This window comes from Amphiprion ocellaris, chromosome 6 (assembly GCF_022539595.1).
Source record: "Amphiprion ocellaris isolate individual 3 ecotype Okinawa chromosome 6, ASM2253959v1, whole genome shotgun sequence".
Lineage (NCBI taxonomy): Eukaryota > Metazoa > Chordata > Actinopteri > Pomacentridae > Amphiprion > Amphiprion ocellaris.
In genome coordinates, this window is record NC_072771.1 from 15,000,041 (window position 1) to 15,018,254 (window position 18,214).

The 18,214-nt window shown below is 45.1% G+C and overlaps 1 protein-coding gene across 10 annotated transcripts in view; it reads right to left on the reverse strand.

The window, feature by feature from the left end:
* Positions 1–18,214, reverse strand: part of fbrsl1 (fibrosin-like 1) — a 329,368-nt gene that overhangs the window by 154,549 nt on the left and 156,605 nt on the right. For 9 of the 10 annotated variants that reach the window (XM_035948759.2, XM_023271541.3, XM_023271547.3 and 6 more), the window contains exons 3-4: positions 12,714–12,815; positions 8,290–8,325 (exon numbers count right to left, since the gene is read on the reverse strand). In XM_035948759.2, coding sequence (XP_035804652.1) covers positions 8,290–8,325; positions 12,714–12,815 — 138 coding nt within the window. The remainder of the gene's footprint in view (positions 1–8,289; positions 8,326–12,713; positions 12,816–18,214) is intronic. The other variant, XM_023271544.3, reaches the window with a different exon arrangement.

Sequence of the window (18,214 nt, forward strand, 5' to 3'; positions counted from 1 at the left end):
TCTAAACACAAACTCCTCTCCAATCGCTGCGATCTGCTTGCCGTGTGTGAAAGCACGTAGGGGGGAAGTGGCAAGGCAGCCAAAACCCTGTTGACAGACCTGCAGTTGCAAACACCCGGCTGTGTGTGTGTGCGGTTGTGTGTTTACCAATATGCTTTACCAAACCAAGCTGCTATGACCTTAAGAGGCCATTTTTTGTTTGCAATCCAGTCAGCAACCAAATGCGAGTTGAGCACATTACAGAAACTGTGTACCTACTTGGTGCCGCAACACAGAGGCGCATCAGCCCGAAATGAAGGCTCTCGGTGTTGGCAAGGCGTGGGAGAGTGAAAGAGAAAGAACAAAAATCTGATAGGTGGACAGGAAAAAAAAGGAAGAGAAAAAAAACTCATCTACAACAACATGGCAGGAAGCTAGGCTGACAAAAACAGTAGGTTTTCTTAAGCTGCGCTCCGGCCTCTGGAGAAACCACAACACTGTCATTAACAGTTACTCTCCTCATAAACACACTGGCATCAGTTGGAGGTATAATTGCCCCTGCTTCTCCTGTAATCTTATACCTTACCTGCTGTTACTGTCAGACACCTTCTCCACTGAGAGAGACGGAGAGACAGCGAGAGAGAGAGAGACAAGGGGGGGGGAGGAGATGTGGTGCATATGTGTGTGTGGTGAAGTTGGAGGCAGGGTAGGTGTTGCTTGTGTACTGTCAGATACAAGTTAAGCAAAGTAAAAAAAAATGGGGGGGGGGGGGGGTTTGTAAAGAGAGAAAGGAAAAGGAGAAAGCACATGCCAGAAAATCAAATGAGTGTGTGTTGCTCACTGAAATCCCAGGAGCAAGGCTGAGGGGCTCTGATGGAGGGAAATCGTGTTCTTTTCGTTGAGTGATTAGAAGACGAGTGGCAGAACATGACCTACTTAGTACAACTTTTTTGTACAGGTTTCAGAAATGCGACTCATGTAGGTAGAGCTAGAGAGGCAGGTGGGGGGGGGTTAACCCTAATGGATTCATAGAAACATTAAAGATAGCAGTAATAATTGCCAGGGGGTGTTTGTGAATATGGAAAAAAGTCTCTTCATCTCATGACCTCTCAAACTCAAACAAGGGCTTGCAGTCATTCTGTCTGCTCTGGCTCTGCAAACAAAAAGCAAAGATGGATGCATATGATCCTACAGACATGAAAGGTTAAAATGCAAAACAAAATATGAATAAAACATCGTCTGACACCCTCCAAAGGCTACAAGAGGAGGATTTAGTACCTTTAAAATTAACCCACGAAGTGTGGTAGGAGGTGTGAATGCAGAGAGTGATGGAAAAGAGAAGAGAGAGGAGAAAAAAAGAAAGAGAAACCTGCTTTCTGAAAATCTGTGACTGCAAATAGCAAAGCATTGTTTCACTTCTCTGCCCTATTACAATCTCGTATACTGGAAATCCACCGAGGCCATGAAAAAGGAACACTTTAGCTCTGCTGTAGGAATGGGCTGCCTCTGGCTCTTCTTAATTTCAGGCTTTGTTTGTGCAGCATTTGGGAGCTCTTGTGGGTTTGTGGGAGACCCGTAGGCCTTTTGTCTCATCAGTAAAGGTGGTTTCTGCTTGGCGCCTGCAGCGAACCTACGCACGCCTTTTGTTCTAACTCTCCATGCAAGATTTGGCCACAGGTCGCAGATTACAGGCAACACAGCTATCACAGGTACACCGCTGTTTGCTTCCCCTTCAACAACTGTCAGCTCAGGAGAGAGGCAGAATATAAGCCAAGCAAAGAGAGTGAGGAAGAAAGAGGGAAAAACAACCAACCGCTTGCAAAAATATGCCCTTACCTAAACTAAAACGGCTTTCCCCGATTTTCTTGGGGGTCACTGGCAATGGTGCGATGCTTTTTTAAACGACACAGACTAATATTACACTTGCGGTGCAAAATTAATAAGCTGCAGCATGATGCATCTCCATGATTTATTATGTTCCCTCCAGTGTATAATCATGCTGAAAGGGAGAGGGAGAGAGAGTCAGACAGAAGGAGATTGGAAGGGACAGAGCTTGTTCTCAATTGAGACGCACAAGACGAGGTCCTTCCTCTGCACAGCTCAATGGACAGGCTTACATAGCTTTGAATGAGAAGTGTGAAACAGTCAGCCACCTAAATCAGTGGGTGTTGTGTTTAGCAGCACCACGGCGATTAAAATACCTAAAAGTTCAATGCGCAGTGTGCTGTGAAATTTGACATATGGAACTGCCAAAACAGGAATAGTTGACGTTCTTCCTCCCCCAAAAAATGATCTATTTCTTTTTGAAGCATGAATTCCCCATAAGCACGGTTTATAAGAATATCACACCTCTATGGAAGTCTCATCCCACAATCCACAGGAGGCTTTCTTTCCCTCCTGCCTGCTTCTGGGGGGCTGCCATCGTATTCATTCCCCGTTCCCAGATAGATGTTTGTAATTGGAGCTCTAATTTATGATCGAGCCTTGGTGCAGGATAATGATATGGAGCATTGTAATTTGCTGATGCAAATTGTACGTTATAATGGGGAGCCATAAAAGCCCCAGCAACATCTCGGAGACTTGCCAAACACCCTGAGCGTTCATTACAGCCCTCATTAAAACATCCATGTCGGCACTGGGAGCTCTTACAAATGGAAGGAGCATGTAATTGCTGCTTGATTGTGGTATATGTAACATATGATAAAGTGGAATTACCACTTTATTTGTCTACAGTGTCCGTGAAACTTAATGGGGAGAAAGCCTGCAGTAAACAAATCCTCAGAGCATTGTTTGATTGTTACATTATAGGGCTATTTGTTTAAAGTGGGGCAAATGTGAGTTAGGGGACAGTGCATCCAGGACAAACTAAGAATGATGATAATCAAGGTTGCGCTTAGGGGGATAAAAGTAATGCTTTTACCCATGAGAGCCTGTGTTTCATTTGGACTAACTCGGGTGATAGCGCAGAGCTTCGTCTGGGAATACATTAACTGGATTTAATATAAGAAAAGATCAGTATTGTTCTTTTTTATTACCAGGCACCAAAGTCATCACCATGCATTTGCTTTAAGGATGGTGGAAGCCGTCAGAAAAAGGTTAGAATGAACCATTAAAGCCTCCGCCGGTAAAAAAATATTTTGTACTAATGTCAGTTTGGGCCATTCGGGTACTGCTTCTGGTAAATTCCAGTCGTTGATCTCAATTCAGTCTTAACAAATGGGGTATGTGGAATGCGGTGAAGCTGAACGTCCCAGCTTTTAAGCAGTCTTAAGAGCAAAGCCAAGTGGCAAAACCAATTAAGAGTTCATTTAGAGCAACTGAACTATGCTGGGGCTGTTTTTTTTTGAGGCCCGGTCAACATTAATTCACAGTGTCGCCTTTTTATTCAAATGACCTCTCCCAGAGTCCCATTTGTGTTCAGTGCCGTTCTAATGCATCTCCATTAGAACAAAACCTGAGCTGCATTGCTGAAAATGAAGTTTCCCTCCTCAACTCTGAATGATAGCAGGCCTCTATCTGTGTGTTCAGCCACTGGAAAAGGATTTTCAACCGTGCCATTCAGCCGGGGCCCCAGAAGCTTGCAGCCTTTATCTGCAGACCCGTTGATTGATGTGTTGTGGGCCCTGCTGTGGTTAACAGCAATTTTTATCAGTTGCTAGCGGCAACAGCTCAGGTCCCTGGTGCGCAGAGAGCAGCAGGGCCCAGGATCTGAAGCCGGACCGCACACGGGGATAAACAAATAGGTTTTTTAAGGCGGACGGCACTCATGGAGAGGCCCCTGACAGGCAGCGCCCCACCCCAAGGCCAGGACAATGTCAGGGCCCCAGCCCACTCCTGCTGGGCTCTTGGTTTCTTCTACTAATTTTCACCATGTGCAGAGCTGGTGGCATGGAGACACCTGCACAGCCCACTGAAAAGTAGGCAGAACCAGAGAGACAAGGAGCGGCAGATGGAGAGATGTACAGAGAGTCACCGAGATACTCACAATGGGGCAGTTAGGAGATTTCATTTACTGCAGGCAAAGGAGCCTTCCTGTTGTAACAAAAAAATAAAAAAATAAAATCCTGCTACAAAAATGATTCCAAGTATAAGATATAATTTCCACCCAATTTCCTTTCAGTTACTGTGTTTAGAATTTAATCCAGTGAATCTGTGTCGCTTTGTTCAATAAAGCGTGAAGGTTTTAATGGCTTCTATTATAATTAAGTGACATAATCCTTGTATTTGATAAAGATCTCGTGAAAAGCCTCGTCACTCAGACAAGGAAGTGTATTTGTCACAATGTGGAGGTCGCGAATGCCAAATCAATTAAAACAAGGCTATTTAAGAATGCACACATGACTCGGGGACTGCTCTGTAGACTCATTTAGCGTTTAACGTGATTATGACAACCAGAGCAGGGGAAATGAAGAACGGGTGTATCTGAGAGCTCCGAGCACTCTTGCTCAAACCAAACGCTCCGGTTAAGGTTTTACTCTCTGACATCGCACAGATAAACCCTCCCAAAACAGACTAGTCAGATTAAACTGTCACAGACAAAGCTTTATGCTTTTATCGTCCATGAAAACATGAGCCATAGCGTGGCCTTGGGTGGTTTCAAAAGGTGGGGGGTGGGAGACTGAGGCTCAATCACTTCATCTGAAAGGAAAGGGTGGTGTGTTGTCTTTTTCGCTTAGCTAAAATGTCTCCTCCTCCTCCTATATCCAGCCCAGGGGTAGTGGCAGGATGGGCAGATATGCAGTGAGATTTTTTGACATTTTTCCCGTCTCTTGCAGCACGTATCTCCCAGGCGCAGAGGGGGATGTTGGGTTCTTTATCAAGGAGCCCCTGAGAGGATGATAAATCGCCAGAGCCCAGACCCATCTCCACTGGAACAACAAGCAGGTAGCGGCGCAGGAAACAAGCCACAGATATTGTCTCCCAAACATAGCCGAGGCTATAATGAAGCCTGCACAAAGCAGACAGGAGAGAGCTGGCCTGATAAACAATCCCATATCCAGTCTTCCACTGAGAGCTAGATAGCAAGTCTCAGTCCTGCTGCTGCATATCAGTGCTGGACTCAACGCTCCAGAGATTAGTCCTCACCCCTGAATGGGGGGATGAAGGGTTGGTGAAGGGCAGGTGGTTGAAAGTGACTGCATGTCTAGCAATGCAACTGGATCAACATACTGTTAGTAACCCGAGACAGTTTGTAGTTATCTACCAAAGGAAAACAGTTTCAAATGAGACATTAAATTACAGTTTATAACATTTTATATATATATATATATATATATATATATACTGTATAAACATATATATATATATATATATATGTTTATACAGTGTATATATATATATATATATATATATATATATATATATATATATATATATATATATATATATATATATGTTACATTTACTGTCTGTGTATTTTAATGTTTTATTCATATCATGGTTTTATTACAAAATATGTTGAATGTTGTCATATCTATCTTGTGCTACAACTTGTCAAGGCAAGTTCAGCATTTGTTGTTATGACAATAAAATTGGCTCAGTCAGATATCAGCAAGTCATTAGTTACCACTCATGATGGGAAAATGAATTAAATTGATTTTAACACGTTAATTATATTTCCACTGTTGTATATATATATATATATATATATATATATATATATATATATATATATATATATTTATATATATATATATATATATATATATAGACAAAAAGTATGAGGAAGGACTAACAAAAGGAACCACAGTTTTCCTGTGTTTAACTGTACTCATCTTAGCAAGAAAAAAAGTGAAAAGCTAGTATCTTTATTTTTAGCACCCCTGCAGAAGCCTGTCAGGCAAAAAAAAAAAAAAAAAAAAAGAAAAAAGACAAAACCCATCTATGCATTTTTCTACTACCATTTGCCACTAAAATCCTAAAACATGAATGCACGCCTGCAAAAATGATCTGTCAAGAGCGGCCTAGTTTTAAAACATATTTGCATCAACTCAGAAACTCGACTAGTCAAGAAACTGGAAGCACTTAAAAAATATGGATTATATTAGAATTAATAAACCAATTAGCATTTTTTTTCACGGTAACTGAAGAAACGTTACTTAGTGCTTACTCTTTTGTCACCGTTGTCTCAGATCGAAAAGCAGAACAAAGAGAAAGAGACATCTGACTTATATATATTAAACATGACATGTTTGCATCTGCAAATACACGGATGAATTAGATGAATTAAGCCAACAAACAATGTGATCTGCATGCAACAGCCAAATCATTTTAAGACATAATGGTATTTTTAATGTCCAAAACACCCTGCAATGGTTCCAGGGGCTTCAATTTTACTTGTACATAAGGTTGGCACTAAAGCGCAGAAACTTCCATTCCATTCTTGTGGAAACCATTCAAATGAGGCCATTCAAGCCTGGCAGGCAACAGAGGAAGGGAGACATATGGAAGTATAAACAAGACGAGGAGGTATCTCCCATAGAATTTAAAAAAACAAGCTGTCAGAAAAGATTCCCCTTTTTAACTCTTAGTGCCTTGTGACAGATAGCCAGACCACATCCACTAGCTCGATTCTTTTTATTGTTTGTGTAGAATCAAACGAGTAGATGGTGATTGGCACCTAAGGCCAACATTCAAACAGTTCATCCGTGCTATTGGTGGCCGGTGGCACTGACTGCGCCTTTGCGTCTGCCTCGTTGACCCTTTACCCTGTAACCAGCCCTCCACCTACAAACAAAGCCACTGTCTTCCTCTTCCAGCAGCCATAACACTCTATAAAGCCCCTGGTCTTCTCCTCGCCTTACCCCTCCTCCCACACCCACTCAGCCTCTGCCTGGCAGCTCCCTGGAGCCCCCCCTGACCCCATACCCCATACCCCCGCCTTCGAAACCATCATACTGTAAAGCCTGAAGCACTTACAGATAAGCAGCCCCCAGAAATCAAGCGGGCCCAGCAGCAGAGCAGATTGAGAGTCAGAGCTCAGTACCCAGGAGGTGCCTGGGGGCTACAAACGCTGCAGATAGCACCATCGGATAGCCAGAGAAGGGAGCCAGACAACATGAAACTTCCTGCCCTGCTTACTGGACTTTCCTTTGCTTGCACAATGCCCCTGCCTCCCACACCACCACCTCCAAGCCAACTAGACCTCCATTTCTGCCCTCTCCCTCTCTGACTCCCTCCTTCTTCCTTTCAGATAAAGAGAAGGCCTCGTTCCCTGCCGACTCAAACTGACAGCTCGAGCCAAAGGGCTCCACAAGCTTTTTTGGAAGGTCTTGTTTGTTTTCATCCATCTGTGAGTATGCGGCCGCTGGGGAATAGGAATGTGACATGTTCTATTAAAACAACATAAAAAAAAGAAATCGCACAGAGATCAATGTCTTTTGAAGTTAAGCTTTGTTCAGTGCTTTAACTGCAGTCCTTTGAGGCAGATTAAGGATGACAAACCATTTATAGTTGTTTTGTTTGTCGGGATGATTGCTTCCAAGCTGCAATAAGAACTGCCATATGCCACTCATCAGCTAAAAGTAGCACACTTTAAAGAATGTTCCTCTTACGAGTTCCCCTTTAAGCAAAGGACATAAAGGACGACCGCTGTCTGTATTACCCAGAGACTAGACACATCATTGAAACAATGGGAGGGGAAGAGCACAAATTTACAGTTCGAGAAGGCACTGGGGCAAGGCAACAGATGCTTTCAAGGGATAAAAATAGTCCTGCGCTGACAATTTGTGAGCTAGTGTACGTTCGAAAGGATTGGGCTGGCGTTTTGCAAGGCATCACTAAATATTCCTCTCGGGCGCATTTACCTTGAACAACACTCTGCATGTTGCATGATAAAAAACATCTCACTGACTCCTATTAATGCACAGTCAGTCCCAACAAATCACCGTGCACTTTTAACGGCTATGGATCTTCCTTAAAGTGTAGACGTATATGCATGTCTGTGGTGGTGAGGATTTGTATTTATAGGATGGAAAGCAAAAGGCTTTCAGGCATATTGTCAGATATGTGAGCAAAAGGATCCTCCACTGACAGTCACTGGAGGAAGATATAAAACATTGACAGCCAAATTGCAGCACTGGCGAACGGCGCTGATCGATGCCAATAAAACGAGGCTCTTTTCGCCAAGGTAGCGCAGGACACCTTCCCGCAATTTAATCAGTCAGTCAGCCAGAATTAATGTTCCTAATATCATGATTTCTCCATTACTCTATTTAACATAATTAAAACGTCGAGCGCCGGGGCCATAAAGCGGGTCGTTGGAGATTGTAATTCTGCCGTAAAGCTATGAAGCATGAAAATGTCACTTACCGAGTAGCCGCGGCCTGACAGCGAGTGAGTGGAGCTCTGTAGGGAGAGAGAGGAGAACAGGGATGACCTTTAAGGAGCGTTTCACTCGCTCACACAGACATGATGAAGCAGCGTCGCTTTAATATCAATATTCACGTTAACCTTTTACCCGCCCTGCCTTGTACCCCGCGCCTGCACACATCACTCCCATTCATTCTGGGACGCACAATGGGGGTAGTTGAGTGGCACTCGCTCTGAAAACAATCACTCATGTCCTGCTGAGGGACTTAATTTGGGTTGTCTTGGTAAAATTATAATTGTGCACAATAGGCGGAAGTCTGTGGAAATGCATGGTAAGCATACTGAATTGATTCTGAGGCTCGGGGGTGCTTGGTTGCCTTTATAAAGCGGCTATGTTTCGATAATGTGTCCTGACTTTTTTTGGACGAAATTATTTATAATCTACTCATGGTTGGTTGGGTAACAGTGGCAGTGTGTTGCAGTGTAGGTCATAAATAGGTGTCACCATCTTTTGGTTTGAATTTACTTGCTTCTGTGCCTTCAAAAGTGCCATTTGACATTGACAGACACATGGAAAGGAACCCATCACTTGCATCAGTAGGTAAAGTGATAAAACACACCTTGATATACAAACTGTTGCTTTAAGAGTGAGTGACAGCTCAGATTTCCCACTAGCTAAAGATGTTGGCTTCTGTTCTTATTCCGTCTCATAATTCATCAAGCCTTTGCTTTGTGCTCATAACAAATTCGTTCTTCTCCTTGATTAGGAGTAGCATCAACAAGCATTTGTGCATTTATGGGCAGATATTTCAACATATAATCTGCAAATATAGTGGATTTTATTTTATATTGTATATTGACAAAGATAATTTATGATGATGGTTCATGTAAATTTTGCAACCCAGCCTGTAAAGATGTACACACTGCCCTTCATTAAATGCCGTTTATCTGGTTCGCCATTGTTTTGTGGGATGTTTATTGAAAAGAGTTTTTTTTCTCCTAGGAGCCAAACCAATCATTATTATGTTTCATTAGTCTCTTCAGGATAAATGTCTCCTCATGCATTTAGGGAGGTGTTTTGGCCCATCAAACTCCTCCTGTGTTTTCTAATGCAGCCCTCTTAATGCTGAACAAGAGCAGAATGGAGACAGAAAAGGCCGGGTTTTGTTCTGTTCTCTGGCTCTGTCTGTCAGCGCCCAGCACGAATACCAATCTCCAAATCCCTCCCTCCACTTCCACTTTTCACTGCTTTTATTCCTCTGTCTAGATTGGCAATTTCTCCCCCCGCCCGGTCTCTGGAGGGGACTTTTCTGCTAGACCAATTTCATCCATAGGTCCACCTTCAATCCAAAACGACCACCCCCACACCTTCACCATCGCTGCCTCCCTTGTTTTGCACCCTCCCAATGCCCCTCATCCATTCTCCCACACCTGCTCTAGGCATCAGCCCTCATCAACGCCTGTGTGCCCCTCTGATTCGCAGGACGGCTCCTGTGGTGACGATTAGGGAGGAGTCCTGCCGCGAACCGGAAAGCAGGCTCTGTGGGAATCAAAAGGCTATTCCCACTCTGTTCAACCTCTCTGTTCCCTCACTACCACGACCAGAGAGGAGGTTGGAGGAAGAGCTGCACAGAAGGCAAAAATCTGTGGATACAAAAGGGCCAAAAGTGTGTTCTAGGGAGAATGTGGTCTGTTGTCTTCATGTGTGCATGTTGTGAGTGCATTTAAATGTGCGTATATGCATGTGTTTGTGTGTGTAACTGCAAATGTGTATAGGTGGAGGGAGGCCAAGGCCATTTGGAATTAGCCTTACTACGTAGAGTTCATTCAACTTGAAGCATTCTGAATAGAAAGAGAGGCTTATTTAAATGATAATGAGGGACAATCCATTGGATTTAGTTCTGGTGAGGGGAGGAAAAGAGGGGAGGGAAAGGGGGGATCCATTAAAACGCCAGCGGTTCATAAGCCATAGGGTCGGCATACAGCTAAACACTCTCTCTTAAAAGCCATTATACATGGCTCTCAATGGATTTCTGCAGCGCTTAGGACTTCAAAAGGATTTAAGAACCCGCCCCAGAGGGGGAGTGTGGGGGAGGGAGGAGGACAAGTGTGTGTATGTGTGTGGTGGTTATGGCGGTTGGTGGCGAGAGGGATGGGGCGGATGCTGGCGGCATTTAAGGGTTAACTAAACAGCCCCGGAGAAGAGAAATGTTGCTAAATCCACCCCCTAATCCTCTCCCCATTTCCATGCACCCTCCTCCACTCTCCTTACAAAAAAAATGAAAGAAAAGAAAAACATGGCGATAAGAGGGGAGGGTCCAGTCCATCTTCTCCTAACCCAGACTATTGGTTTTTGTCGTAGCAGGGATGCCAAGAGGCGGGCCAATCAGAGCATGTTGGACCACGATGAGGAGGGAAAGGGATGCAGACATGTTTGCCCTCTGTGGCAGGAGGATCAGGTAGGTGGGTGGGTTTGGGTAGACAATAGAGAATACAGGAGGGTGTTAGAGACCCTCACAGCACCACAACCGCCACCCTCTCCTCCGCAGGACACAGATGCAGTGGAACCCACCCCCCTCTACCACCTCACATTTCCCTAATCCTTGTGTGGCTTAGTGCCGGGGCCCCGCTGCACTGCAGGCACAATTACCTAGTCAAAATAAACAGATAAAGACTCAACCATGGCAATGAACAAACAGCATCCCCTGCAATTTTTTTTACCCCCTGCTCCCAAATTGATGCATGACTGTTTTTACAGGCGGGCAGGCGGGCGCGTCCGCATGTCGCATTTGTCTCTATTTCCTTTGGCGGTAAGACAAGAGAAATCCATTTTACTCGTTGCCGACGCGGCATCATTAGTTAAGAGCTCTTAAAGCTGGGGAGCCACTTTGATGTGGTGGAGCGTATTTTACGAAAATTAGCAGTGCTCTCAGTGCGGTGGTGGAGATTTCATGGAGCTGAAAATATAAGAAATATAAGGGAGACGGTGACACGGCGTTGCTGAAGAATCTTGCAGTGTGTGTGTCACGTCCAGGCCTTCACTGAGTGGAATAGAGCCAGCAGAGAGAAGTACAGACACATATGGAAATACAGAGAGAGGTAAAGGCAGGCAGGGAGAGATGGATAGATATAGATGGCACGGCTACAACGATCAGCGTCTGTGCACCATTTATTTGGCAGCAGATTAGAGAGACATGCCACATCTAACACCGTCGGTGATTACAGCGTGCAATTTTCAACAGTGCCCCCCCGCCTCCCCTTCCCTCCCCCGTGTTGCCACCACCTCCACCACCGCCACCTCCACCACCCCCTCCATTCGTGCCCCCTCCTTCTTAGTGCTTGTCGTATATCCCTGTCAGAGCTGTCAACAAGCGTCGGTCTTTTATCTGACAAGCCCGCCTCTTCCTCCTGACTTTTTCATTAAAAGACAGCCTTTTACACAAATTCAAGAGAAATAGTATGAGGGGGGTGAAGGGGACGGGGACGGGGATGGGGGGGGGGGGGGCAGTGCACAAGAGAAAGTGAGCAGCGAGGCTTAGGGGAAAAAAGAGCATGAAGATGGAAAAAAATTATGCTGGGAGATTTTTTTTTCTTCATCAGGCTGGATTTTCAATTGGAATACTGAATAGCTTAAAACAATGTGTTTAATAAGTTCATTAAAATCTTTTTCTTTCCATCATTTTACCACTGCTGGAGAAGGAAGCTGCACATTTTCCTTCCTCTTCTTTCTCTCTCTCTCTCTCTCTCTCTCCCTCTCTCTCCTCCTGCTTTCGTCAGCTAAATGAACAGTCTGATTGAATTTAGTTAGGTTTGGGAGGCCTGCTTGACAGGCATTAGTTAGGAAGCATATTTCTACATTCATTCAAAATGAGCCGCTCGGGATTTTGCATAAATTCTCATTACTTCCCCTGTATCTAAATTGCATTATTTCATCCCTTATGCTGAACCAATGCCTGGCTTCCATTTTGCTTTGCCACCTACTCATCCTCTAAATGGGCTGGCATATGGATGCCGGCGCAGCGATAATTGGAACACTTTCTTTAACTCGTTCCATTCTGGGGTTGGCAAGGTCAACCCACACATGGCTGAGCTGTGTTAGGTCATGGCTACATTTAACCGCGCCATGCTTTAAGTAATGCCAGGCCAGCTAGGTGATGCTGTGTGACCAGCCGAATCATTTCCTGTCTGTGTGCTGCCAGCCAGCCAGGCTTCTTCACAGCGCACAGGGGCTTTACGAAGTGCGAGGTGGGAACAGCAGGAGCTTCTGCAACAGCTGCCCTCTGATCTCAGTCTCAGTGCTGCTTTCGTCTGCCTCTTCTCTATATCCCAACTTTGGGGTTCCCTGCCTCGGCCGGTGAAAATGGATAACCTGGTTCTCAGTAACAGGTCTGTGGAAAGGGGAAAGGTCTTGACCGTGGACGTACCTCGCTGAGCTGCTCCTTGGAGTTGCTCCTGTGCGGCCGACTGAGCTCCTGCACCGTCTCGTCCTCGCTGACTTTGACTGGACGTAACGCCAAGGGTTTGATCTGCACAAGACAAGAGGCTATCATCAAATAATGTACTTATCTAATGAACCAAACCACTATGTCTACAGCCGAGCAGTATAGTCTGACAGGCAGCGATTTATGGTTGCTTTTCAGACATTTGAGAGACATAAAATAAAAAAGTGGCTCTGATATAACTGTAAATCACTACCAGGAGGCTTTTTTTTCTTTAATAAAACGCCAAGAAGAATGATTAAAATTGTTATATAAAAGATCATACATAAAAGACTACGCCAGTGATGCTGGGTTTTCTTTTTTTTCATTTTTTGATTCTTGAAAACCATAGGAAAAATTAAATGTGCTTCATAATATAGTAACCATAATGTTTGCTACTATCTTTGTTAAAGTGACACTAATCTTGCATGGTTAAAAAGGAATGATTAACAACTTCTAACATTATACATTTAGATGCTGTTGTAGGAATCAGTCGGTACCAAAGGCATCTCATATTTACTATACAATAAACTGAAGAAACTGCAATGTACATATTCCTGTGCTATTGTTGACTGTTGATTGTCTTTTAGTCCTGGATGCTGCACATGAATGGACTGAATTTACTGGCTTTTCTAATCCAGTGTCAGCCCATGATGTACTGAACTATTGACAAGGCTTTAATACAACTGAGAATGATTTCAGCTATGGAGCATTACCGGCTTTCACATGTGACTGAAATGAAGAGAAAACTGACTGCATAGAACATGCTGGATGAAAAAGAATCCCATATAATGACATATGAAAACTCTGGGCTGCCTACACATGCAAACATAACAGTACAGGTGGTTTTCTAGCTAAAATTATTCATCTGCGATATGATAGATGTATACTTCTGTAATAATTTAATAATTAAATGTCACTATTCACTGCAGGAGTTAAAGTGGTGACTTTTTGGATTGTGTAATGATGTTTACATGACCTCTGACACAAGTTTGTGTTTACTGGCAAAAAGAGCTTCAAACTGCCTTGGGACCAAAACAATCGATTTCATAGCAAAAGTCCAGACACACTGCAAATAGTCACAGCGCAAAACTAAAGAGTCAGTAGGACAACAGTGTCTCATGCTCCAGATGATCCTATGTTCTGTCGCTCATCTTTATCTATAGGCATCTAACTATGTCTGACAATACAGCATAACTACAATGGGTTCAACTGACTCTCAGCGGGCCATATGCTTTCTTTTCTCAGCCTGAAAGGAAACACAGAGTTGATGTGGTGTCAGTTTGTACTTTGGCTAAATGCAAAGTAGAACTGGCTGTAGCAAAAACACCTGGAACCCAAAACCTCAACCAACTGGTGCTAGACGTATCAGCCAGGAACAGGAACACAGCAGAGCAAATGAAGTAAACCCATCTGTGCTGGGTTTACTTCATTTAGGGCATCAGTGCAAATTCAGTCCTATCGTGTTGACTTTGACAGATTTAAGGGACTGCTTATTCTACAATAAAAGTGCAAAATTTCCTTCCTTAAAAAAGGTGCGCACATATGACCTTAGCATTTGCTAAAAAATATGCACATTGCTGCAAAACTACGATCTCAATCCAGTGATCTCCCTCAGTCAGCTTGGGAATATTCATTAGCTAACTTTGGAAGGCTAAAAATAGCTTGAGGCCAGTAAAAAAAAAAAAGTGAAAATTGTAGCAACAACTGCAAGTAGACAAAACTAAGTAATATGCATACTCCCACCTTCACCAAGCAATATTTTAGAGAAAAAGTCTTTATTGTTGACGAAATATGCACTATTAGAAACTTAAATGTGCAAAAGCCAGCATGTGTGCTCTGCTCCCAACATCACGGTAACCCCAATGCCAACATGGATGGTTTGTTTTATTACAGGCCATCAAGTCCCACAGTTGGCATGCATCCAAATTCCCAACCAGATGGGAGGTTGGCGAGCTCAGCAAGGAAGACTCAGTGCTGGTGCAGCACCAGCCAATCACATCGTCCCGGGCTGCTTCCCCACCTTGGAGTGCAGCAGCGATGGCCGTGGGGTGTAATCCATTTGACTAGCAGTTTGCGTGTAGCAGCTCCCCCGGTGGCAAGTGTGGTGTCTGGCCCTGGTCTCCTGATCTCCACTGTAATTTAAGCAGATCACTGCTACAATTAACCTTTCCCGGTAAATATCAATTATGGCCCCCGGCTGGGCTAGAATTAAAAGGGTCATCAGCTAATCTGACAGGTCCTGTACGCTACCACCTGGCTGGGAGAGAGGGAGGGAGGCAGGGCGGCAGAGAGAGAGTGTTTGTCTACCCTTGTGCCCAACAGCTCACATGCCAAGTAGACACAATTCCCTTTTAATTACCCTGCCGCCGCCAGGGCAAGCATGCTGATTGGCCAAGGGGCATTAGCAGAGCGCTGAGGTCAATAGTGACAGGATAGGGGTTGGGTGGGGTGAGTGTGGCAGAAAAGAAGGGGGAGCTGCCGACTAGCAATCAGGGTGTAGAGATGGAAGGAAGAGAAACCTGGCAGGTGGGCCTAATCAGGTTTGACTTCCACCTCTACCCGCCTCTCCCTCTGCCTCTCTCACTCTCTCTCTCTCGACTAGCTGTCAGCCTAATCACTCCTTGAATCTCAAAATAGATGGTGGCCCTTTTGATTTCCTCCTCTCAAGGAAAGCACAAAGAGAGCAATCCTCCTTGGCAGGCTGGCAGGCACGGCAGCAGAGACAGAGCGTCGACGTACAGTCGCCGTCGCGTCGCCGTCAAGTGCTGCCCTTGATTACTTTGTTTACCCAGCATCAGTGTTGCTGACAAATTCCTGAAGGCACCCTAAAGTGTTTCCGTCTCCTCTGGGGCTTGAGGGCTACATTACCCAGTCAGCAATCAATTTGGCTATTGATCAGAGCACAGCGTCTAATTAGGCACCTAGGTTAATGATGCAGCGTGCAAGGACCGTTCCCCAAGCTGCTGTTCAATGGGACAGAATAGCAATTGATCTAGGCAGGAATTCACCAACTCTGACAAAAGATTGGCAGCCCTGACTGCCTGTGATTAAAGTAGGGACTAATTTCCTGTCTGGGGAGGTTCTTAATTGGTCCTAAGCTCCCAACTGTACAGCTTTCATGTGTTGTTTTCTTTTCTTTTTTGTCTACTCATTTATGTCAAAGGACAAGTCAGTGAACTTGAGAGTGGGGCTAATGGTCTTCTCTGAAATGCGATTGCTCCCGATTTGTGACCACGTCCAAGGTCAAAACACCTGTCCATTGCCAGGTAATGCCTCTGAAATGCACTCTGGGCAGCCCTGAGGGAACAGTTTTAAAAAGATTTCTTTATGTGGGTACAATTTGTTTACATTTGAGATTTGGGGTGTGCAGTATAGGGCCAAGGTTAACCAGGAGGAAGCAGCAAGTGAAAGTAAGTAATCTGTGTGTGTGGGAAGGGGAGGTGTGGCACAGACGATGACTTAAGACGACAGAAGAGAAATAGAAAATACATGGCTAAGTAAGGGCCTGTGTTTTACATGAATAACGTACTGGAAATTAGCTCCATTAGTCTCGGTATTGAACATGTCTGCAGTCCGTCTCCAGAGGCTGCCGCTCTGTGCTCTTTAATTATCTTCAAAGGGCCCTCCAGCATCTTAATTTCCCCCCAAGTTGAGTAGTGCCGACTTGGGTCTGCTCATTTATACTACTCTAACCCTGTGTGAAGTCACACAGTTCCCCTGCTTAGAAAGGGCTAGTCTAGGCATAGACGGAGGCAGCAGTGGTTCACATCAGTTCATGCTAGGCTTGGCTAACTTTCCTTTTCCTTTCACTCTTCCTCACTCCCCTGGCAGTGTCGATCAATCTGCCGCTTGTCAGCAGGGAGCTGGCTAGAGGCTGGCGGGTGATGCTTTGTTGTCCTGCTCCTTTGATCCTCCCTCCCTCTTCACCTTACAGGGGGTTTCAGGGGGGCATCAAATGGCTGCACAGGATCCCACCTTTTTCCTCTTCGAATCAGAGAAGCTGTTAGTTCTGACCTCGCTTCCTCTCCTTGGTCCAGCTCCTTTCACTCTGCCTTGTCTCTCCCTCGCCTACCGTCACCTGTCAACAGCGCTGAGGGAGGCTGTGCCTCAACCTTGTCCCAGTGTCAATCCTCATTACTCGAGGATCTTGGACCTTGCCCCCTGCCCGCTCCTCCCTTTCTGTCTCGATGCTCCACACTACCACGTTGCATTCTCCTCTCTGGGCTTGCCGTGCACAGGACGAGGAGGAGACGAGGGGCAGTACAGGGAGGGCTGAAGATGACGGATACGGATCCTTCCTCTAATTTGTTCTGAAAAGTGTCCTGCGCAAAGGACCCTCACCCCCATTAACCCAGCGACAGGCTGCTACCGCTGCTCAGGGAGGCATCAGCGGTGTGTGTGTGTGTGTGTGTGTGTGTGTGTGTGTGTGCGTGTGTTTGTGTGCGTGAGTGTGAGTGTGGCCCGGTGGTGCGGCAGGCGGAGGCACCTCGGCGCTCAGTGCCGGGCTCCGGCACCGGCTCAATCTATCGGCTCATTATCCCCCCCGCCCAAGCTGGGGTGCAGACAAGTGCACTTTAGGGCCACAGGCCAAATTGATTCATCTGCCTTCATTTTCTTCAGGCTCAGAAGTGGCAGCTGCTTGGAGGCAGGGGGAAGGAGCTATAAGATGGTGAGAGACAGAGACAGGAGTGAGGGAAGGAGAGAAAGAGAGAGCCTGAGATGGAGTGAGATAAAGGAGGGATGCATCAGGAGAGAGAGGTGTTCCTGGCTTTGTTCCTCATCCATGTGTCATTTCACTTTTCCTCCTTCTCCCTCCTTTTTTCTCTCTCACTTTACAGCACAACCAACACCTCCCTTTCTTGAAATTGCTATCGAGACATGCACTCACTCCTCCAACAAGTCCCAAGTTGGAAATTAGCCCAAGGACAAGCTAGTGGATTTACTACAGGGAGAGCAAATGGATTTTTGCTTTTATTTTGACGAGTCCCAGTGTATCCATTACGGCTTTTAATCATACATTATTCATAGAGCTCGCCTTATAATAAATGACCACATAAAAAGGGATACACATAGTATACAAGTCCTAAAATGCCCCCATAATTCTCTCTCCTGCTGCACTCAGAACTGCACCACATTTGTAAGCTGGTCTACAAATATGAGCCAGTGAAATTGCAGCAGGATGGTGTTTCAATTCCAAGCAATGAGACCAGGACATGACAAGAGTTGGCAGATTAAAAGCAACACTGCGTACAAATGAGGTACGGTGAAAACAAATTAGAGGGCGTGACCTATCAACCATTTGGCATGCATCCTCCGCACAAAATTGCGGTGTAGAATGCCGCAGAGTGTAAAGCTAACTGGGGTGGCCACCGCGACCACCCAACACTGTAACAAAGCAGTCAACCTGAAAGCGAAGCTGCCTTCCTCGGCCTGATTCCCAGCCA